We start from the raw sequence: 22,202 nt of genomic DNA, 5'->3' as shown, positions 1-22,202 counted from the left end.
AGTAGGAGCAGTCCACGCTGCTATGACTGTACTAGGAACTCTTCATCACCTCAATGTGCGTCGAATTTCCCGATCTCTCAGTCTTGGGTCCCTCAAGCGCCCCCGTCTTAGTCAGAAACCTCCTTAGCCCCTCCTCCCCATCCTTATGACTGGCCTTTCCAGTCCCGATCTTCGCCAGCGAGTCTCGCAGAAAGACCTCATAGAAGAGAGTCGAGAAGATCGTGGCTGGTACATTAACCAGGATGGCGATCCAACAGTACGAACGGTATGCGAAAGCCTCGCCGCCGAAGAACATCGCCGCGACAATCCGGCAGCCCAGGTCCCTCGCGAGGTTCGTGGAAATGGTGAGCGGCGCGACGCCCCAGACCATCACTCCGTATGCCATCCCGATGACGATGGGCGCGGTGGTGGGTGAGACGAATGGGTTTGCAGGGTCGATGGAGGACCAGATGACGAGGCCCTGTTTTCATTGTATCATGGTTAAGACTTGCTTGTGAATTGAATGGATTTCAGCCGAACGCTACTTACAATAAAGGAGTCGACGAAGAATTCGACGCTTCAAAGAAGGTATTGTCAGCTGATATCACGCAGAAAGAGACGTTCATCAAGGAATCATAGACATACAAGAAAAGATAGCCCAGATTGGTCTGATCAGCGCCCGGGAATGAGACGAGAATCCCCGCAGGGCCAGTAGCAGATACCAGCGGCTGATGAGCAGCCAGCGTTGCCTCCTTGAGCTTCTTGATCTCCTGCCAGTACATCCCCATCACCAACAGACCGGCAACCATTGAACCGATGATCTGGGAGAAGATGTCTGCAATCATATTAACACTCAGCCACATCGAAAGAATATCGAATATGCTCAAGGACATACAATGAGGGACCTTCTTCCACGGGAATCCCTGCCTAAGGAGATTCAGCAACCAAACCCTGATACGATAATCCGCATAATCAGATGGCAATTGACTATACTTACCACAACGCAAAACAGATCGTGACAGCCGGGTTGAAGTGCCCGCCAGAGGTAGGACCCGCGACAATAATGGCGAACATGATCCCAGTTGCAAAGGCCCATCCGATCTGGAAGAAGCTCCCATACGCCGTGACCCCCAGTTCATTCTGGGAGTTCAGGATGAAGCTTGCTATTGAGCAGAGGCCAGAGAAGCTAGGTAAATCGAGCAGAACACATCAGCAAACAGGGGATCAGTATAGAGGTCGTATCAAACCGGGGGCGTATTGCGGTGTCGAGAGGCTTTACGGCCAAAGCAACGTACACATAGAAGAAAACGCCAGTGGCCTCTGCGACACACTCCCGGAGCCACCGTGGCCGTCTGTGCTCGAAGTTTAAGGTTCGTTCAGAGACAGGCTTTGGGGGTACAACGTGCCGGGTGGCATGCCGCCTGATGGCCTCGGAGATACCAATCTCCACGTCATATGTCCGCATACGGGCGAGTTCGTCTGGGGAAGACATCATCGCAGAGATGTTATACAACAGCAGGGACCAAGTATATACTATGAGAGGCACAGAGACTGCAAATGCACGTATTCAGGGATAACTCGCTGCCGCCAGATGAGACACCCGCAGACGACATGGTGTGGCATTTTGCGGGCGAGGGGAGACACTCTTTAAGGCCGGTTGGGCACCCTCGCTCTTTCTAAAGAGCTGATTCCGTGACTATCCTGACATCCTTCAACGTGGCTGAACCCCAGACTGGGGGAGTATAGCCAGAAAGCTTAGCCCGTAGCTACAGCCAATGGTACAGTTGACGCAACCACCAGCGACATAAACATGCTTGACTTGCTGTCTAGACCGTTGCTTGAACTGCCGCTTGCGGGGCTGGAACAGCATAGATGGGTCTCGAAGGTCTAGATCTGAGGACGCTCGGACATTTGCGTGGTCTAGATTTCAGTACGTTCAACTGACTGAGTAGCTTCCAGCCATAGCGAAAGGGATATAGGAAAGGCAAGAATGTTGAAACTTGAAGTAGGCGGGATAGATCCGGGGTAAGCCGGAGTGGTGGACTAGGGTAAGCCACCGACATGGTCTGGGGAATAGCAGGAGTTCGTAAGGCACCCCGGGTTGGATGGAGATGTATTCTGTATATGTGCGGTATCCGGAGTTAAGACGAGCCCAGTACCACGTGGTCATTGCCGACGGAGGCTCAGGCTCCGTCCAACAATGATAGGTGAGTCTGCGAGAAAGAGGTAGCCAACAAGTATAATGAAGACAAGAATGAAAGCAAGATACTGGGGTGCGGGGGATACCGCGCTGTCGTCTTCCTCGGTTGGAAGATTATGTCTTACGGGGCCCCATGACGACCCCATTGCCGAGATGTAAGCCCGATGACCTAGTACTTGCAGACTGAAAAAAAAATAATGTGTTACGAAAATATTTAATATTGGGAAGATGTGTAGGAGATGTGGATTGTGATGTTGTGGAAAGCAGGAAGCAGGCTGACTCACAGGAGGCAGGCGAGCCCGGTACGGGTGAACCTGGCTCCGCCATTAAAGAAAGCCTTCTACACGTAGCAACCAGGGTCTGGTCAACGATCTACAGGTTGATTGAACGATAGAAGCTATATTCTTTACAGTAGGCTGGGCTCTCAAAATGTCCATCTTGGATTGGAGAAAACATCAGGACTATTTGAACTTGGGCTTCTTGTCAAGTATATATTTGCATTCAAAATGGAGAGAATGGCGCATATATAACTAAGTATTCATGTGAAGGAGGAAGATTTTCAGTTTCTTGCTGTGGACGTGCCCATGGAGAGAGGTTTTCCTCTCAGAAGCGCTCGGCTACATGTAGCTACACGAACAGGATAGATAGGGTTTACCAACGGACTTTGGGTCTCCTCTTCTAGACGCGGCCACTTTAAAATGAGGTGCTTATGTCTTTGCTCAGTGAGAAGATACAACCCTAAAAAGGGTATTTTTCTTCCTGTTCTTCTTCTTCTTTTTTTCCCCCCCAAGGCAAACAAGTATTGGTAGCAAGGTGGGTTAGGGATAAGATATATTTATAAAAGGAAAATTCCGCATTGACACATATAATCATTGGAAATATGTAACACACATACTCCCCTAACTTCTAAGTGTTCTACACCACATAACTATACTAATATGTGTTTCCAATCGCAGAATACTTCGTGATGGCAGAAGTGAAAAAACTGACTACCCTAGAGCCCCACTGTCACTACTGCGTAGTCTCCGGTTGTTCAATAATCACCTTGAAGAATTTTACCTCTGGTTTCCCGAACTCGCTGTCAATCTGTAATTTCTCCAAGTTGTAAGGCGCAGCAAGACCACCTCCTTGACGCTCAGCATAGCCGGGTGCATATTTCTCCAGCAAGGGCTTCTTTTCCTTATTGTCAACGTAAAGGAGGTTCATAATGGGCTCTTTCATATTGACTCTACATCGGGAAGTAATCAGTACTCTCGGTACATGAGCCTGTCTTTTGGCAAAAGTGGGAAAAGGAAAGAATGAGAAATTAGCGATGGATAAAAAATTATCACTCACGGTTCATCAGAGATAATATCATTAGGGTCGAACTCCCAATCTTCATCTAGTGTCTCGTCAAGGTTGATGCCCCAACGTATAGACCAGACGCCAGTTATTTGAGAACCCGGACTGAGCAAGTTTGGGCACGGGACGCATAACTGACAGTGCCATTGGTTTTAAATTCGCACTACAGTCCTAAGCCTGTCTTAAACGTGTGCCCGTCGACCAGAAAGAAAGGCCCTATGTAGTCGAATACGATTGTCCCATCAGCAGTCATACCCATATCACTAAAGTCAGGACACTGAACGGATTGGGCAAGTTTAAATGTGTCCATTGTAATCTCTGCCTCTGGACCTTCGGAAACAGGGGTCAGTATCGCCGTGGATGCTGCGTGGTTCCATTCTCGTGCTATGTCCCATTCAAAGAAAAGAATCAGACGTTTCACAAAAGGCGCATGCAGCTCCAGCGACGAGATAGGTGTGATAACGTATACATCTGGTATACCGCTGTATGTTGGATGTTTGTTGTATGATTCCTGTTATTAAGAAAGCTGGTCTTCCTTTTCTCGACAGCATCATCCTTGAGCAATTCTGATGGACTTACCTTGTAACGCGACAGTTCGTTGTCATCAGAGGCTGAATCTTGATAGGACTGGGTAAGTAGAATCCAGTATCGGCCGCAATACCAAGTTTTAACGATGGATACATCGAAAATTCACAACTTACATTACGTAGTTATTGATCTACTGGGGCCCACCCAGAATTCCTCCAGTGGACGTCTTTGCCGATCTTCATAGTGCTCATCTTCATCATTCGCCAGTCAAGCATGTTCGCGGGACACCCATTTTCCCGCAACAAACTTTCGCCAGCCGCTGGATGACATTTCACGAATGAGGGCAAACCTCCCGACCAGTGCTTCTTTTTCACACACAGTGGCATCGTTGCTTTTCCCCTACTTTTGGTGCTGTAACGTGTTTGAAAACGGGCCCTGTTCTTTCCCGCCGGCTCTGTCTCTGCACGTTGTTAAGCGGATGAACAGCAATACGAGAAGAAAAGCATTAAAGTTGACAGTGCGGACTGGAGTAGGCCTCTTCGATCTGGGAGACCTGAAGGATAGAAGAAACACTGGCATAGAGCGACCGGTGGAAAGAAGTGGGTTAATAAGAGCCAGGCTCTTGATGCTTAGGTATTGACGAGGGGGAAACTACCGGAGTGAGTATTTTGTTGATTGATAAAGAGCCACCTCCCTCTTTTTCTAACAACTCTTCAAATGTCCAGCTATGTGGTTATGACAAGGAGAAGCAGTGCGGCTCCACGAGTGTGAGCAATTGCAATGCTACTGCGGAATGTGGTAAAGACGCATGCTAGCTGCCCTCTTAACGTCTGTTCCTCCGCGTATGGCTCCTGCGGCACTACCAGCGATATCTGCGATTTGGGATGCCAAAATGGCTGTTTCTATCCCACGGAGCCATCTTGCTCGTGGAATGATGTCTTGAAGAATGGCTTGTGCGCGGCCAATACATGGGCCGACTCTGAATTAAGGGAGCTGTTTTCGAAGTTGCCACGATTTCAACAGTCAGCACTAGTGGTGTAATGGTTATCATCGTTGCCGTATGTCCTTCTTTCTAGGTCCTTACCTGCAATTCTAATCTAACACTCTCCAGTTCCAAGCAATGGATCCGCGTTCGATTCGCGGCTAGTGCATATTTCGTTCTGTTTTTTTTCTCTCGCCTCTATGAGAGTTGGTCCAAGAGACGCACCTGCGATTCATGGGCGTCCCAGCGCTCGCTGCGAACAGTCTCACCCACGTCAACTGGGCATTTGCGCTGTTCCAACCCACAGATGACGGATGGGAGATTGTGTTCACAGCGGATGAACCCAATGATACCGATACCCTGATTGCAGAATTTGTCGAGCTCAAGGTAAACAACCTTTCCCTCGGCCGCTTCCTGTCCATCGGTGGATGGTCATTTAACAATGACGCCACCGCAAAATACTGGTCTCAAATGGCGTCCACCAAAGACGGTCGTGTCTCCTTTACAATCTCATCAAGTATGGGTTTGATGGTGTTGATCTTGATTGGGAGTACCTTGTGGATAGTGACAGGGGTGGTAGCAAAGAGGATAAGGTGAACCTCGGACTCCTGATCAAACAGCTTCGTTCTACCTTTAATGCCAGCGGGCACAAACTCTCCATCCCCGCCAGCTATTGGTATCTTCGCAACTTCGATGTTCCTGCGTATCTAACCGAGGATGGTGGCCGACTGGGCTAACATGATGACATACAATCTTTATGGTGTCTGGGATGGTGATTACCCATATATAGGAAATGTCGTTGGAGCACATACTAACCTGACGGAAATTGCCACGGCCATGGACCTTTTTGGAGAAATAACGTTGACCCGTCGAAGATTGTAATGGGAATTGGATTCTATAGTCGTTCCTTCACCCTGAAGGATAAGACCTGCATTGAACCTAGCTGCCCCTTTGCTGTTTGAGGGAATCCTGGTGCCTGTACAGCCACCCAAGATATCCTTTCATACAAAAGTGGGTAATATCCTCTTTTCCGCTCAAAAATTCTAATCTTTACACCATATTTGGACGATGTTCTCCCTCCGAAGTACACACAACTTTCTTTCATGGGAGAAAGTAGAACTAACAGTTGTTTTAGAAATCATGGATATGGTGGAACTCTCCGATTTGGGTCCCTTCTGGGCGGAAAAGGACACTATCATGTATATATTTGGAACAACGATCAATGTGTATTCTTTGATAACAACATGACTATGAAGCAGAAGGTGGACTGGGCCAATGGACACCGCCTGGGGAATCATGATATGGGCTCTGAATCGAGACACATAAAACTGGCAAGCTCTCAGTGCCCCCATTGGGGGAAGTGTTGATGGTTCTGCCTTGTTAGAAGGCGGATCAGAAAGTTCTGCAAATGGGGAAACGCCTGTCCACTCCTATAATGCTTATACAGGAGCCAACTGTGATATCACTGGCTGCGTAGATTACAACACTGGTCAGTGTAAGACTGGATATAGCGTGTTGGATTACATTCAGAAGGGATCACTGGGTGTCATTGAAGACCCTGATGACAAGCTGTGCAAAATTGGAAAGACTACTGAGCACGAGGACAGTAATGCTCAGTATCGACTCATCTGTTGCCCAACTAATGCCATACCTACATACTCCTACAGGTGGCTCGACAGATGGGTTATGTACTGGCGGTACTGATGGTTTCTGTTCTGGAAACAAGTTTGAGTTGGTCCGAGATCACTACAACGACCGCACAGGTTCAGTCTCATGCATGATTAACACCCGTTCCTCGTGTTGAGACACAATGGCTGAGTTGAATCCGTGCTACTGGACCCCCTGTGAGGGATCATGCCTCAGTTACTTTTACATGTTTCAGAATCAATCTCTCTCAGCAGGTCCTAGTATGTATTTCCTGCTTCCTTCTGTTGAAAATACATTGATTTCATGTTTCTATATGGAAAATCTGACCCAGTGACTTAATTCTAGATCTGGTTGAGAACTCGAGAACTCTGAAAGATGTGCTGGCACTTCTAGGTTCTGTTGTCCATCCAGAAGTGAGTGGAGCTCATTTTCCAGTGTGTGGACATAACTAATTATCGACAGCTACATATAAGGATTGTGCTTGGCATGGCTGTGATGAATCATACTCAAGTAATAAATTGTTGATTATTCAACGATCAGAGCTTGTTGATATCCCCATCAAAGGCGAGTACTTCTGTGCTGGGGACGGAAAGTTCAAACTTTGCTGCGACCCTCCATCCGCTACCACATCTGGCCCCGTGGATTCTTCATATCTCTTCACCTACCCAGACGAAGAGAACTTCGGCTACTATTACAAGGTCGAGGCTGCTTCAAACGAGAATGAACTGGGGTGGAGACCATGAGGTTGCTTCGCCAGATGATCCAATCTCTCTCATAGACCAGCAATGTATTGACTATTCCTCCAACGATGATACGGGCACGAAGCAGCGTGCGAAACGTTCCACAGCGCTCGTCGATAACACCGACGATACTCCCCTCTTCGGAGGACTCTTCGCCTGTCCGGGTAAAAGCAGCATTCTTCCTAGTGAATTCGAAGAGTGCGAATCAGATTCGTCGTCAAAAAGAAGTAACGTCCGTTACTTCCCGCCCGCTCCATTCTACAATTGCGACCCTTTCCGTGATACAGAGATGACAAAATACAGCGAAGACACTAAAGCTGCCAAGCCATTTGAACCCTTGACTGGTGCGTCTACCCTGCTCACATTTAATGAACTTGACAGTTAAAAGGATAGTACTAACCGCAGGGAGGCATGTGGTCCAAATAGGAAGGGCAAGACGAAGGAGTGTGTTGATCTGAAGAGAAATCTTTGGCCAAAGGCCGTTCAAACTGCATATAAAAATAGGGAAAAGAACAGGAACAAGAACCCGAAGGATCAAGATTACACGGATATGTGTGGGTATACAGACAACACATCATGTGATGAATTTCCATGTAGGTGCACCGCGGACTTTTTATCATCTCACCTCGACGGCACACGTACTGACCGAAGCTTCCAGTCGATGCATCAGAGGAAGGCGGTACCGGAGCTGTATGTATACGTCCTCTGTATCAATGATCGTCTGGGGCTAACCAAATCCTCTGTCATAGGAAGTTGCATGTGACCCTCAACGGCAGCAGAGCTTACAGGGAACGATAAATTCCCATGATATCGAATATTAAGGATACAGTGAGTAGTACTTCATACAACCACTATTGGGCACTGACTTATGCTTTCACATAGGAATTACAAGGAAACTCATGGTCTAAGGATGTCACTGGATAGGTTGAAAAGAGGTATACTCTCAATCTTTTCAGCCACACTGTCAATCAAAACAACCTTCCTGTACAAGGCGGCTACTTTGACTCGTCTGCACTGGATAACCCCAGCGTAAATCCAGGGACAGGGTTGAACTACGTAGTAGGCGGAGTCAACTTCATGGCAATCCCAGATTCAGCGTTCGCGCGGGTCCAACGCCCTGTATGTTGTCCTCCCAGAGCAGTGGTTAATCATGGAGTAGTTAAAATAAATATCACTTAAAACTACGACTTGCACGGTAAAATTTGAAGATCCGCCTGCTCTCACAAAGCGTGGACTGGATTCACGTAATCCCAATCACTGGATTGTCAAAGGTAAACAGTATTAACCCTCTGACACTGAATACAGTTCTGACTCTTTTCCAGATGTAAAAATCGATGAGGGTGAGTACTTGGGGGAATACACCATCCATGAACTCATGGACGCCCTGAGCCTGGATAATCTCTTGGATGCGGATCATATGAAAAGAGATGAATCTGCAGATATACCAGCATCTACTCCCAGCAATGCTGATTCCCTCCTATAAGCGACCTCTCGAATTGGCTACACGGCAACTTATATTATCGATTGAGGTATGAAGACGGAAGATTGTTCCATTGTCTGATTCTCTGATCTGTTTAAGCTACACAGAGGCAGCTTGTGAGCCCATACATCAACGGTATCTTCATATAAAAATTTTTTTTGTATACCCAGAATTTTTCTTATCGTCCTTGGTGTTATTTGAGTGTAAGGGCTTTGTCCCACAAGTCATCCTATGGACTTATAACTGAGCTCAATGAGCCGGATTAAACTTTACTTGATGGTTCACATACAGCAGGAAATATTATCAATGCAAGATTCATGATTTAGGTTATTAACGGCATAATACTCACAAATTCAAACCTCCAAATACCTGCATAAATTTGTCTGCAATAGGGCTACAATAGTCTTCAAGGGCTACAATAGTCTGCAAGGGCTATCTTCGTCGAATTCCTTTCTTTCTTCACCACCTCTCCACATAAGGCCTCAGGTCAAGCTCGAAAGCGAATGTCGTCCTTGGCTGGGTATGCAGATGCCAGTACGAGTCCGCAATCTAACATCCAGTAAGTCAGCAATCTATCAATATATCCAAGTCTTACAGATATGATATCTTACCGATTCAGGGTTGAGTTTCGCATCGGGATGCTCGAAAGCCCAGCTCTTCGTCCTTGGAATATCGATGACTCCATCGATGATCGCATGGCTGACGTGCACGCCCTTTGGACCGAACTCCCTGGCAAGCGACTGCGCCAAAGCCCGGAGAGCAAACTTGCCCGACGCAAATCCCGCACAGTTGGCGGATCCTCTGACGCTGGCGGTGGCGCCTTGTGATATTGTTAGCTTTCTGTCCCGGAAGTACCACTGCACATGCTGTATCAGTAACCTGTAACGTACCAGTGAAGATCAGAGTTGGTGGGTACTCCAGGTTCGTGGACTTCAAGAGCAAGGGAAGTGTGGACTTGGAGAAGTTGAATGCACCCTTTCTGTTTGTTCCAGATGTCAGTGGCATGGTCTCGAGCAATTGAAAAAAGAATAGCATAGATTGGGGCTGAGCAACCGCACCCTTGACTAAGGTACCCGCTATCAAATTCCTCCTCAGTCAGCTCGAGGAAGGGCTTGCGCACAAACCCCCCTCCGGGGTTGAAGATGGCCGCAGCAAGAGGGAGATCGGGGAACTGCTGCGCGATCTTCTCAAAGGCCTCCTGGACGCTCTTGGAGTCCGAGAGGTCCGCGCGGATGCCAATGGCCTTGCCTCCGCTGGCGTTTATCTCCTCGGCGACAGGCTCGTAGTTCGCGGGATTCCGGGCCAGGAGCACGACCGGGTATGCCTTGGCAAATCTCCTGGCGACGGAAGCTCCCTTTTGTGATCGGTCAGCGTATGCTAACAAGAGACAATTTACTTAATTTGAGGTGACTTACCGTGCCGGCACCGACGCCTGCAATGATAGCAAAAGCTTTGGCTGCCATTGTTATAGATTGGGAATATCAAACTAGGAAGTAGTATAGAGATAATGGACCGCAAGTAGAGAGAATTGAGAATACCACTCCCGTGGTGAAGTTGGAGCTGCAGCAGCTCTTGATATGTACTGCGTATGCCTTTCTCGGGCTCGGCAGTGGGCCGTGTTCCGTTGCTTATAAATTCCGACAAGACTTTGTAAGTTAAGGAACACGATAAGTAATCACGCAAAGTCTCCCCAACCACAGCTCGGATGGTGCAATTTCTATCCTGTATGACCCAAACAAGCCAACAGGGAGCTGCATATCCGCTGAGAGTCGGATGTTGTGGCTCTCCACGACGTCAGGACCTTGGGCGCGTCTCTCGCCTCTGGCGTCATGGCTCTTTGTCCCGCGCGGGGTTTCTCTGGCTCTCCACCGTATGGAGATATACTCCGCTCGACGATCTGTTGGAAAACATCCTTCCCTCCAAACGAGAATTAGTAGACTTCATGATTCCCATAACTGCCTTTCTCATGACAGCTGCATCGTCTTCAAGACAAACAAAATTCATTGTCTGCAGGCTTAATAGGCCTTTCAATTTTATACATTCTTGTGAAACTACGAATCTAAGTTGTTAATTTCTAATCTATCTGTAAAGATGTCTATATACTTTTTAAGCTTGCATATCAAGCATTTGGCAAATGTTATAGTAAACGGTTCTCTGATATAAAATATATATTTTCCGATATTTATACTGTACAAGCTCAAACTAGCAAAAAATGACACATGCACTATCCGCGTTTCGTATCGTCTATCCCATTTCATCCCATAGCTCTCCTTGACCGTCTTACTCCGCAGTCATAGCATCATTCATCGCCTCGACCATATCCTGCTCGTCCTTCTGTACGCCGGTCCTCCTGGCCTTCACTCCATCGCTGAACTGGACGGGATCAGGGACGGGGTTACCATCGTTGTCCATGGTCGTCTCGAGTAACTGCTCCACCGGCCAGGCGGTTGCGTTTGCCGCCCGCTCCGGCGAGCGCTTGGCCCGCTCCTGCATCCGTTGTGCCCATTTGCGGTCTTGCGTGGTGTTGCGGATCCTCCGCTTCTGGTCCTGGGCTTCGGGGAATCTGATGGCGGTTTCGGTCTTGGAGCCACCCATGGTGCGGATTTGGGTGTGATCTTGACCCTAGTGGGTAGGTAGGTAGGTAGAAAGTAGGCTAGGTTGTTTTGGTGATTGTTGTTATACAAAGTGAGAACCCTCCTTTAATGGATAAATCTCAGGGTAATAGATGAATGAAAAGGTAACACCTACCGAGATTCTGTAGGATTTAGTGAACTTGATCACTATGGAGATAAGTTTAAACTTCGCAGCCCGCTGGGTTTCCCTCCCTTATACTTATAACGCGGGGTGGCGATGGTGATATAAGGATGACGGGTGGGCAACTTACCATCTCAGTCCTTTCGACACAAGAGACAGAAGTTACATTCCGCCACAGAATATGGTTGGATAACGTCGGATTTCCAGAGATGCAGAGTGGATAGTTCCTTCGGCTTCCCCGCCTCCCCGCCCCCGAACCTACTCCTAAGTTAGACCTGTCCCAGTCATCTATCAACTTTGTCTAGAGTTTGCATAAAGTACGTTAACCTTTCCTCAGATGGCCTTTCTATGTTGTCTAGAGACACTCTATTCCCTGCCAGACCTGTCTTATTTTATGCTCTCTACACTAAGTTTAGAGAGCTGCTTCCAGAGTTGAGCTTTTCGGCATCCATGGATCAGGTAGGTACCACTGTACATAGAGTACTCAATGCAGGAACTTCCCGAACAGACATACCGTATGCTGGACATCTTCGATATCCTTAGATCTCGACGTAACTAGAGTCACCCCCAAGAAAAAAGAGGAATAGGACAATAATTTTTAGAAATGTAGAATTTGAAACAACACAGAAGGAAACTGGCATACGCGGCCATCAGTAATGTATACAAAGCGTTTATCTTATCAGGAAACCCCTCTCAATCAACGTAGAATCCCGCAGATGAAATGCCAATCACGAGCCTTTTTGCTTATCAGTTCGGCCCTATCAGTATGCCCAAGATCACAATCAACTTGGATACTCCGCTCTTAATAAGACTTTTTGTCCATGAGGAGCAGAAAGTGCCACTTGATAATATTTTGACAATGAAAATTTAAGTACTAATTTTCTTTCGTCCTCTCAATCGGGAAGATTCATAATAGAGATATTCCCTCTCACTTGTCACTACCAGACACGCACTAGCTGTTCCGCCATCATGGACTCTGTTGTGTCCGATGCAAAGCTCCAGGTCAACCAGCTTTTCGGGGTTGTTCCTCGAAGCTACGTTATATATTTAGCTATGGTCATTTTTGCATATCTCATTTACAGGGTACTTCCACCATTCAGTCTCATTTATACTTGAACGATACCATTTGCTCACTCTCCAATCATATAGTGGTCCACGTCCACCGACATCCCATACATAAAAGGACTGGACGAAATCCCCGGGGCCGTCCCATTCTTCGGACACCTGCCCCAGCTGGGTGACGACCATGCAAGCGTATGCGAGAGATGGTGGCGAAAGTAAATCCAACCCAGACATCTATACAAGTAAAATTTAAAATTTACTGAAATGTACATACATATGCAGGTACAACTCCTCCACCTTCCAGCTCCGCCTGGGAAACACCCGCGCCATAGTCATCAACTCCTTCGACGACTGCTGCAAGATCCTCCTCGGACCACAATATCAAACAGCACTGATCGACCGTCCCACATTATACACCTTCCACGGCGTGATCTCCTCCACTCAGGGATTCACGATCGGCTCCTCACCCTGGGACGAGAGCTGCAAGAGGAAGCGCAGAGCCGCAGGCGCGACGCTGGGACGCGCAGCGCTGAGAAATCACCGCCCCACGTTCGATCTAGAGAGTTACTGCGTCGTGAGGGATCTGTTCCGGAATAGTGGGGATGGGGATGGGGATCGGGATGAGATCAATGTACGGCCGTTTATTCAGCGTTATGCGCTGAACACGACTCTGACGCTTTGTTATGGGATTCGGATGGATGAGGTGTATGATGAATTACTCCGTGAGATTCTGCACGTCGGGTCTGCGATCTCCCTGCTGCGGTCCGCGTCGGAGAATTATCAGGACTACGTCCCCATCCTGCGGTACCTGCCGAATAACAGGAAGACGGCGCGGTCGAAGGAGCTTCGCGCGAGAAGGGATGCGTATCTCAATGTCCTGCTGGAGAAAGTCCGTAATATGATCCGCAAGGGGACCGATAAGCCTTGCATCTCTGCGGCCATTCTAAAAGATGAGGAGGCAAAGCTCACGGGTGTCGAGGTCAGTTCGATCTGTCTGTCCCTTGTGTCCGGAGGGTTCGAGACCATCCCGGGGACGCTCACGGCGTGCATTGGCTCGCTCTCTACGCCTGAGGGACAGGTGTGGCAGGAACGGGCGTACGAAGATATCAAGCGCTATTATCCGGATGTCAGACAGGCTTGGACGAGTAGCTACCAGGAAGAGAAGGTCCCGTATATCAACGCCATCATCAAAGAAGCAGGGAGGTATTATACGGTCAGTGCGATGAGTCTCCCTAGGAAGACGGCGACTGAGATCACCTGGAACGGTGCCCGGATACCGCCCAAGACCATGGTCTTGATCAATGCGCAGGCAGCAAACCATGGTAATGCTCTTGTTACTCTCTTCAGCATCACATCTGCAACAGAACTGCAGGCTAATACCTCCCTGCAGACGTAGACCACTTCGGTCCCTCCGCAGGCAAATTTGACCCAGAACGCTGGCTCGAATCCCTTGATCCACCGATTGAAAAACCATCTGTCGGCCTGAACCACCTCAGCTTCGGCGCAGGAGCGCGTGGATGTTCCGGACAGTATATCGCCCATCGACTGCTGTACACGGCGCTCGTCCGGATCATCTCATCTTTCCGGATCGTGGCGAGCGAGACGGAGCCGCCCAACACGGATTATGTCGAGTACAACCGGTTAAAGACGGCGCTGGTGGCGATCCCGAAGGATTTCCAAGTGAGACTTATTCCGAGGGATGCGGAGTTGACGAGGGAATGTTTGGAGGAGGCGAGAGTGAGGACGGCGGGTCATTATAGGGAATAAAACTAAAGTAATTTCTGGTGATGTCTGAACATAGGTAGAGTATATATGCACAGCTGTATGTACATTCCTCATGTAGCATACACTGTCGAAGAAATCCCCGAGGAAGCACTCCATCAATTGCACTAAACAAGTTGTGTCTCGGCAAACCTCCTAAGAATCGACAATGTTGGAATTTGCTATGTACTTGTGGAGCTTGGATTATATAACATTAAACTCTAGTTTGTATAACTATCTAGCAGAAATATATCGTGTATAATGGTCTATATACTTAGTGCCACCCCCGTAAATGCAAAAAGTCTATGTATCATGTAAGTTACTCCGTCCATGCATATCTCTGCTCCTCCTCCTCCTCCCTATTACTCGAACTGTTATAACAGTTCACACTCACTTGCTCCCCTCCGCCGGCCACCAAAACCACCACCCTACCGCAATACAGAACTTCAAAAACGCCGAGATCCACAACGAAGACTGCATCTCCGCCTGACTCCGACTCAACCAACCCGCCGCAATCGCCCCGACCAGAATAGCCGTCACAGCCCCAATCCTCCGATTCCTCTTCACATTCTTCGTCACCCCATCCGTCAGCGCCGGATCCGACGCGATATCATAATACACACTGGTCAACACGACCGTCGGGATCTCATTGAACCCCATCAACCGACTGGCCGCCATCTGGCCCCCGAACTGGAACGCTAGCAACGATAACGGGATCAGCTCGAGGAAGAGCTTTCCCCCAGTCAGGGAGGCATCGATCGCCCGGTGCGGGATCAGGTCCCCCTGGATCAGGCCCGCCGCGATGACGATGAAGACGCACTGGACGAGGAACGTGCAGAAGAGGGTGCCGCGCTTGCGGGGGCCCAGGCGGCGCGTGGTCGAGGAGAAGGTGAAGGCGCCGACGAAGAAGGAGCAGATGGACGTTAGGGATTTGAGCCAGCCGAAGGCTTTGCCGTGGGGGAGGTTCGAGGCGCCCAGGCCGAGGAAGATGGTGTTTCCTGTCGTCGCGTTAGTTTACCTATCGGAGAAACTGAACCGAGGCACCAAGCGGTGAGTTGGAACATACCTGTCTGCATCGAAATGAAACAGCTCCAGGCATTGTACGCGCTGCCGTCGCACAGCCCCGTGACGAGGCAGCACGTTAGGAATATAAATTCCGCGTGAATGGGGTCGACGACCTCGTTCCACAGCTTCGCGATCTTCCCAGACGGCGCGCGCGCCTCGGGCTCGTTGGCCTCGACGTCTGGCTTTTCTGGCATGTCGACTTTTTTTTTTTTTTTTAATTGAGAAGTGATCCAATCACTGCGATGAAAAAAATGAAGCTCCTGGCCTCAATGGATGAAATGCAATTGTGATTCAGCCTGCAGCTGCAGGCTGAGTGGCGACTGACAACTGTTCTTTTAACTAAAAGAGCGCCCGCGAAAAAACCCAATTCCCCTGGTCCGAGGAAAACATATTGACTTTATGGCACCTTTTCTCCGTTTATCTCTTTTTTTTTTCGATAAATTAGCCCGGGCACGTCATCGCGCTTTGACTCCTACCTAAACTCTTGATGGTTCGAGATTCGATCAAACGGCCCAGGCTGGCCGCGTTCTGGCTCCACTTAGCCGTGAGTCAAAGTCAGGCTTCGGAGAGCTCCCGAGATGCGTAAGGGCTTTGGTGATCGTGATTTCTGTTCGGTTTTATTTTATTTTTTTTTGTCGTCAATTGCGGACTTGACAATTAAACAGAATTCGACTTACTATGTTCATGAAAAGGCTCTTTGTGCAACGAATTGATCGATCTGTGCCGTGTCGGGAAAAAAAAATGAAGCATGAAGCCATCCCCGCCCCAATCCATACTTCCTGCCTGCCATTTTCGGATAGACCCGAATGGGCGGGCGATAAGGCTATACTATTACTATAGCTCAGCTCCGCTTGGAACGTTGACGCGTGGAAATGAGTACTCCACAGTTAAAATTGAGTCAAACGTTGTCGATGGAGCTAATTTAACATATCGAGACGAAAAAGGATGGTGAGTGAGAGTCGTCGGGGTTTGGTTTAGATAAGGGATTTTCTTGGCCTCGATTATCTGACGTCTGTTGTGTGAAGAGACATTGTACTACTGCTGATGTAGGACATATACGTACTGATATCTGTGGGGATTACGAAACTGTGGAATTGGTTATCGAATTCGGTTATTTGTGATCCATTGAATACTTGGTATTGACGGGGGAAATGGTTAAGTGGGTTCTTTCTTGAGTCAACTGGAGCGAACCCATCTTGTGGCTCGACGGATAGAGCGCCCTCAAAGGCTTGTTAGCAAACTAGGATTCTAATTACCTTGCGCCCTCGCCTCTCTCCTTCCGGGGTGCAGACTCCGAGGTTCTCTTGCTCATGCGCGCTGCCTCCTGCATGCGGTGTGGAGGGCAATCATACATAAGGCTGTCACTGCACGGTGACAGTTTAGCTAAAGTTTAGTTAAGAAGGCCCCTAAGCCCTACCCGAGGCTTAGTTAGGACTACCCCTAGAACCCAGCAGCTCTTAGTGGCAGCCAACCCGCTGCTGGCGATCACATCAGATCAGACAATCCATTCAAGGCCGTTACGACAGCTCCCAAACCAGCTCAATCCTTTCGCCCTTGACCCTCGAATTAAACCACTCATAGATCTCAATCTTGTCCTGCAGGGCCCTCGCCCCCTTCAGAGCATCCGCCTCGACAATCTTCTGCGTCGCGAGCGTCAGCTCCGCGGATCCCAGGTTCTGCGCGATGCAGGCCCGATTGCCCTTCCCGAAGGCGAAGAAGTTGCGCAGCATCTCGTCCGTCGGTTTGAGCCATCTCTCCGGGCGGAACTTGTCTGCTTCGGGAAAGACTTGCTCGTCCTGGTGCAGCTCCCAGGAGCTGACTCCGACGTTGGTCCCTGGCGGGAAGTCGTAGCCTTGAAAGGACCATCCGCCTTCGGGGACCACACGGGGGAGTCGGATCGGGTTGGCCCAGGAGAGTCTCAGTCCTTCGCGAACGACACCCCGGAGGTACGGACCGGCTGCGACGTCTTCGCCTTTCTCCTTCCTCTCCAGCACTTCCTGCCGGAGGCGCGCGTATCTCTCGGGGTCCCGAGAGAGGAACCACAGTATCGTGGCCGTGTTCATGCCCGTGCTGTCGGACCCGGCGAAAATCAGATCCTTGCACTCGATCGTCGTCTGGTCCTTGGCGACTGAGCGCTCGAGAAGACGGCTCGGGTAGCTCCCCGGAGCCGCGGAGCATATCAGCTTGTGGACGTAATCATCGACTGCCTTGAATGATTTCGCGGTATGTTCATTGGCAGTCAGATAATCAAAGACATGCATCACAACGTCTCCGATCCTCCCAGGGATATTGAAAAAGGCACCGACACCCACATAGGTATCCACGAACGCGGAGGCAGACATCTCGCTCGTGTTCTCCGCGATTCCGCCGTAGTTCTGCTGGAAGAGATACGACGACACCGCATCCACAGCCATCGATCTCGTCAGATTCAACACATTGACCGGCTTCCCCGTCTTCGCCTCGCGCTGCAACCGGGCCACGAAATCATCCACGACCCTGGCGAGGACATCACTCGAGTTGCGGATCGACGCCGTCGAGAACAGCGGCACGACGGCTTTGGCACGATTCGCCCTCTCCGCCGTCGTCAGGGTCGAGAAGATCGTCGGATGCCCGTCGATGTCGAACTTGGCGTAGGCGCGCGACTTCTGGAACCCGCCCCGGTCCAGGTAGATCGGCTCGATGGCCGCACCGTCCGAGATGTCGACGTCGTGGGGACCGACTCGCAGCACGGGACCGTATCTCCTATGCAGGTCGTGCACGACGGAGCACTCGTCCCCGATGTACGTGTGGTACGCCAGCCACAGGGACGTGCATGCTGCGATAGGAGGCCCCGGGACCCTGGACAGAGGGTGGAAGAAGAGGCGATAGATGCATATCCAGAGCAGGCCGGCGAGGACGGTGACGGCCAATGTCACCGGGTTTGCGGACTGGAAGTATTGCAGCGCTATCGTGACCGCCATTTGGTTGTTGATATGACGAAGTGCGCAGATGAACGACGCCTCCGGCTCTCAGATTTTCCCAGAACCTGGTCTCGAAAACGGAAAAGATGCAGATACCTAGGTTTCTAGGTATCGCATCTCAAGTCTTTTTTTAATTTAAAGGACCAATGGATAAGTAGTTGCATCCGAAATATTTTCTTGGGAAAGAAACCGGGAATGATATCACAGTTTGATTAGCCCACCTATCGCCAGATATGCGTTACCCGAAACGCCCCGCTGGGCCGTTAGGTCCGATAAGAAAGCGCACCGATAATAATAATCAAAAACTCTTCACCCAGCCTTGTCAGAGCCACAGTTGCATTCACCATAATGACAAAATTTACGTCTTATTAAAAATGTTACTTTTTTGTATTATCCGCACAAAAAGGAAAAAAAGAATGAACCACCACGATTAGCAGCTTTTTTTGTCACGATGCATCATCCGCGAATCGAACGCGGGCCTCATCGATGGCAACGATGAATTCTACCACTAGACCAATGATGCTTCACGTGACGCTGAATTTATCCCACAAATGTTGAAACTCTCTAAAAATAGTCCGCTTTTCGGCCTTCTTAAGTTCATGTGGTCATGCAGTACTTCTATTTCCATGATTGCCAGAATCCCTGCTACCCCGCCCCATGAGACGACAAAGGGCCAATGCCCAAGTTCCTGTCCAATGCTTCCGACTTAACGGTCTCGTCTAGCAGCATACAGCCAACTCTCCACCTCTACAGCCGGAGCTAGTTTAGAGGTGTCAGCCGAATATTACCACTATAACCTAGTGGTATGCCAAGAAGCCTATGAGCCTAGTCAGCAAACGCCGATTCGGATCTGCAGAAGGTCATGATCCCTGCAATAGAGGAATCATACTGTCTATACCCATGATTGGCTATTATACCCTTGCAATACCCCTTTATATCACATCGATATATCATATCTTTCGGAATCGCTTGATATATCCATATTTGGAAGGTCTTAACCCCTAATCGCATGAGATATATAGTCAGTTAGTTAGGTAGATTCAAATAATCAGAGCTTTCATCATCATACCTTCGGATTACTAGGTTCGCACAGTTTGACAAGAGGCTTTATAGGCCTCCCGCGTGATTTACTATGGAAATGAACTCCACACAATGCTATTGGGCAGTATTGATTGGGGTGAATTTCCACAAGAATGTGAACAACCGTCTACATGGATGTGTTAATGACGTTCGCAATATTCAAGGGTGTCTTGAGGCGATCTCAAATACCGTGGACATCACCACATTCACAGCGAGTAACCCAGTCGACCCGGACGGTTCTCATCCCACAGAAGAGGAGGCAGTATGGCCGTCATACGAGAATGTCGTCGCAGGTCTTGAGCGAATTATTCAACACGCAAAGGAGGGAGATATCGTGTATCTCCAATACTCCGGACATGGTACACAAATTCCCGGTTTCCCCGTTGACAGTAACGGTGATCAGAGCAAAGGCGACTTTGCCTTGATCTTGGTGGACAAGGTCCAAGGCCATAGTTATTTCCGCGGCATAGACCTTGCCCATATGCTGGTCAGGATGGTGAAAAGAGGACTCCAGGTCACAATGGTCCTCGACTGCTGCTTCTCGGGGAGCATGCCTCGACACGGGTATACGGATGGCGCGTCAATCAGATCCGTACTGTACGACCTAGCCTTCGACCGCACGGCATCTGGATGGCGCCATGAAAGTCGTCGAATTGATCAAAGCAGTTCCTCTCTCCGGGATGCTCGGATTCTGCCCAAATGGTTGATTGATCCTGATGGCTTGTGGTCCTCACGAACGGGCTTATGAGCTCAGCCTGGGGGGAGAGCGCAACGGGGCATTGTCTTACTTCCTTTGCCGAGCATTATATTCTCTGCGAAGGGCAGGGATCGAGATATCGCACCAATCACTGTACCAGCATTTGTGTGTCCAGTTCCATTCATATTGCACGCACCAGAATCCGATGCTATATGGGAAGGGTCACTTTTACTTCTCTAACTGCCCGGGACCTGTGGCGCATACCGAGTCTTTTGCTGTCTATAGAAGACAGCATGACAATCAGCTTTGCCTGGCTGCGGGATACGCACATGGGGTGTGCGAGGAAGAGGAGTATGTTCTCTTTCCACTCCATGATTTGCAAAGGGATGACAGGCGAAGTATTGGGACGTCAATCAGGGCTAAAGTTAGTGTTGCGCGAGGTCTCACGTCTGAGCTGGTAGCGATTAACCCGAACGTGTCCGTCAGTGGGGTCAAGACAGGGTGGCAGGCGAAGCCAACTTCGCGTCTGGCTTCGTGCAAGGTCTATATTCGACTAACAGAATCCATAGAGAATCCCCAGATGTGGCTTGACGCTATGATGCACGTGAACCACTTCTCCGTCATTAGAGGTGATACAGAGGGCCCTGCCTGTCTGTTCGCGGTTGAGCACGACAAGCATCATGGATATCGGATTCTAGACGCTTCACACATGAGCATTGCTACCCTACCGAGTATACCTAGCAACCAGCCCAATTCGGTTGGTACGGTAGTTGATATGTTGGAGCATATCGCGATCTTCAAGTTCATTGAAGGAATTGAGAATAAGACACCAAGCGCCCCATTTGAGGCATCGTTTGAAATGGCGTTATTAAACTCCAAGTGGGAAGATCGTACAAATGACGGCGTTCTGACACTTACTCATGGTGATTGTTTGAGCTTGACGGTCCGTAATCTCGGCCCCAAGCCACTTTATCTGGCAGTGCTGGATCTGTGTCCGTCCTGGAAAGTAATCAACCTCGTATCTCTGGACGGAGGAGGTGATTATATTGTCATCTCTCCTGGAGAGGAGGAGTGCATCGACTGGTCAATGATAGTGCCAGAATGGCTACAGAAGAAAGGCTTGAGCCAATGTGAGGACGTAATCAAAATCTTCGTTACTGAGCGGCCAACCTCATTTGCGCCTTTGTCGTTGCCCGAGATACCAATGACAGCAGACGCCCCTGGCCGCCATGTCCGCGGGCAACACAATCTCCTGAACGGTCTACTATCGCAGCTAAGCCATGCTATTCGACATGCTGCAGAGGAAAACGACAACTGGACGACGCGAAACTTCATTGTCCACACATTCTGTCCTTCCAATCAAGAATATTTGTATGAGCCAGCGACGCTACCCGAATAGATATCTAGTCTACTTGCTAGCAGGTTTTAGCTGCTCTTCTTTCACAGCCTTTCTTCCTCCGACAGCCTGCCCACAAGGCAGACAGAGTGTATATGTCTTCGCAGATGCCACCGTCTCTATCAGATAAGGGCCTTCATGGGAAACCGTCCCGTCCGTTTGACGCACGATCAACAATACCGGATCTCCAACACGGAACTTGCCCTGCTACAGGAGAAGGAGCCTTAGTAAGATGCTATGCAGACGACCGTGGAATGTCACTTACGTCAGCATAAGATCGGACAAAAGCACGGCCATCTTCGGCACAAAAGGAAATCTCCGGGCTCTCTTCACTGTAAATATCTTGTTCAGCACCATGGCCGACGAGAATGGCAAAGCCAGGTAGGAAATCGCACCGATCCAAGGAGTCCATGTTGCGCGTTCTACAGGGCTGGTCTAGATTGCAAAGACGAGTCAAGCAAGCAAGATCGTGTTGCCAGCAAGGCCCGCGGAATTACTGTAGGGGCATAATACTATTATAGCATAATCGA

At 49.3% G+C, this 22,202-nt stretch overlaps 11 protein-coding genes and 2 non-coding genes across 13 annotated transcripts; 5 read left to right on the top strand and 8 right to left on the bottom strand.

The window, feature by feature from the left end:
* Positions 1 to 31: 31 nt before the first annotated feature.
* Positions 32 to 1,474, bottom strand: VTN00DRAFT_3809 (uncharacterized protein; the record flags this gene model as incomplete). The annotated part of the gene is made up of 6 exons (XM_069430167.1): positions 32 to 460; positions 529 to 556; positions 625 to 814; positions 875 to 906; positions 977 to 1,165; positions 1,275 to 1,474. The coding sequence occupies 6 exons, from the start codon at positions 1,472 to 1,474 to the stop codon at positions 32 to 34; spliced, it is 1,068 nt and encodes a 355-aa protein (XP_069289330.1).
* Positions 1,475 to 3,190: 1,716 nt separating this feature from the next.
* Positions 3,191 to 3,830, bottom strand: VTN00DRAFT_3808 (uncharacterized protein; the record flags this gene model as incomplete). The annotated part of the gene is made up of 3 exons (XM_069430166.1): positions 3,191 to 3,407; positions 3,515 to 3,625; positions 3,688 to 3,830. The coding sequence occupies 3 exons, from the start codon at positions 3,828 to 3,830 to the stop codon at positions 3,191 to 3,193; spliced, it is 471 nt and encodes a 156-aa protein (XP_069289329.1).
* Positions 3,831 to 5,074: 1,244 nt separating this feature from the next.
* Positions 5,075 to 5,199, top strand: VTN00DRAFT_t82. Its single transcript has one exon. It is a non-coding gene; the product is annotated as a tRNA-Ile (tRNA).
* A 65-nt stretch (positions 5,200 to 5,264) lies between these two features.
* VTN00DRAFT_3807 (uncharacterized protein) lies at positions 5,265 to 7,802 on the top strand (the record flags this gene model as incomplete). The annotated part of the gene is made up of 3 exons (XM_069430165.1): positions 5,265 to 5,547; positions 7,023 to 7,090; positions 7,242 to 7,802. 3 exons carry the CDS (start codon positions 5,265 to 5,267, stop codon positions 7,800 to 7,802), a joined length of 912 nt encoding a protein of 303 aa, XP_069289328.1.
* Positions 7,803 to 9,356: 1,554 nt separating this feature from the next.
* Positions 9,357 to 10,360, bottom strand: VTN00DRAFT_3806 (uncharacterized protein; the record flags this gene model as incomplete). Its single annotated transcript, XM_069430164.1, has 5 exons — positions 9,357 to 9,446; positions 9,509 to 9,717; positions 9,788 to 9,876; positions 9,956 to 10,251; positions 10,313 to 10,360. 5 exons carry the CDS (start codon positions 10,358 to 10,360, stop codon positions 9,357 to 9,359), a joined length of 732 nt encoding a protein of 243 aa, XP_069289327.1.
* Positions 10,361 to 11,177: 817 nt separating this feature from the next.
* Positions 11,178 to 11,492, bottom strand: VTN00DRAFT_3805 (uncharacterized protein; the record flags this gene model as incomplete). The annotated part of the gene is made up of 1 exon (XM_069430163.1): positions 11,178 to 11,492. The coding sequence occupies one exon, from the start codon at positions 11,490 to 11,492 to the stop codon at positions 11,178 to 11,180; it is 315 nt and encodes a 104-aa protein (XP_069289326.1).
* Positions 11,493 to 12,620: 1,128 nt separating this feature from the next.
* VTN00DRAFT_3804 (uncharacterized protein) lies at positions 12,621 to 14,480 on the top strand (the record flags this gene model as incomplete). Its single annotated transcript, XM_069430162.1, has 4 exons — positions 12,621 to 12,734; positions 12,801 to 12,928; positions 12,996 to 14,035; positions 14,104 to 14,480. The coding sequence occupies 4 exons, from the start codon at positions 12,621 to 12,623 to the stop codon at positions 14,478 to 14,480; spliced, it is 1,659 nt and encodes a 552-aa protein (XP_069289325.1).
* Positions 14,481 to 14,864: 384 nt separating this feature from the next.
* On the bottom strand, positions 14,865 to 15,733 carry VTN00DRAFT_3803 (uncharacterized protein; the record flags this gene model as incomplete). The annotated part of the gene is made up of 2 exons (XM_069430161.1): positions 14,865 to 15,472; positions 15,541 to 15,733. 2 exons carry the CDS (start codon positions 15,731 to 15,733, stop codon positions 14,865 to 14,867), a joined length of 801 nt encoding a protein of 266 aa, XP_069289324.1.
* Positions 15,734 to 17,056: 1,323 nt separating this feature from the next.
* VTN00DRAFT_3802 (uncharacterized protein) lies at positions 17,057 to 18,499 on the bottom strand (the record flags this gene model as incomplete). The annotated part of the gene is made up of 1 exon (XM_069430160.1): positions 17,057 to 18,499. The coding sequence occupies one exon, from the start codon at positions 18,497 to 18,499 to the stop codon at positions 17,057 to 17,059; it is 1,443 nt and encodes a 480-aa protein (XP_069289323.1).
* A 452-nt stretch (positions 18,500 to 18,951) lies between these two features.
* On the bottom strand, positions 18,952 to 19,022 carry VTN00DRAFT_t57. The gene has a single exon. It is a non-coding gene; the product is annotated as a tRNA-Gly (tRNA).
* Positions 19,023 to 19,631: 609 nt separating this feature from the next.
* Positions 19,632 to 20,327, top strand: VTN00DRAFT_3801 (uncharacterized protein; the record flags this gene model as incomplete). The annotated part of the gene is made up of 1 exon (XM_069430159.1): positions 19,632 to 20,327. One exon carries the CDS (start codon positions 19,632 to 19,634, stop codon positions 20,325 to 20,327), a length of 696 nt encoding a protein of 231 aa, XP_069289322.1.
* Positions 20,328 to 20,481: 154 nt separating this feature from the next.
* Positions 20,482 to 21,675, top strand: VTN00DRAFT_3800 (uncharacterized protein; the record flags this gene model as incomplete). Its single annotated transcript, XM_069430158.1, has 1 exon — positions 20,482 to 21,675. One exon carries the CDS (start codon positions 20,482 to 20,484, stop codon positions 21,673 to 21,675), a length of 1,194 nt encoding a protein of 397 aa, XP_069289321.1.
* Positions 21,676 to 21,684: 9 nt separating this feature from the next.
* On the bottom strand, positions 21,685 to 22,084 carry VTN00DRAFT_3799 (uncharacterized protein; the record flags this gene model as incomplete). Its single annotated transcript, XM_069430155.1, has 2 exons — positions 21,685 to 21,879; positions 21,938 to 22,084. The coding sequence occupies 2 exons, from the start codon at positions 22,082 to 22,084 to the stop codon at positions 21,685 to 21,687; spliced, it is 342 nt and encodes a 113-aa protein (XP_069289320.1).
* Positions 22,085 to 22,202: the final 118 nt, after the last annotated feature.

Source organism: Thermoascus crustaceus (genome assembly GCF_041956765.1).
Source record: "Thermoascus crustaceus strain CBS 181.67 unplaced genomic scaffold VTN00scaffold_2, whole genome shotgun sequence".
Lineage (NCBI taxonomy): Eukaryota > Fungi > Ascomycota > Eurotiomycetes > Eurotiales > Thermoascaceae > Thermoascus > Thermoascus crustaceus.
Note: the sequence above shows the minus strand (reverse complement) of the source record. Positions and strands in the feature narration are given on the sequence as shown.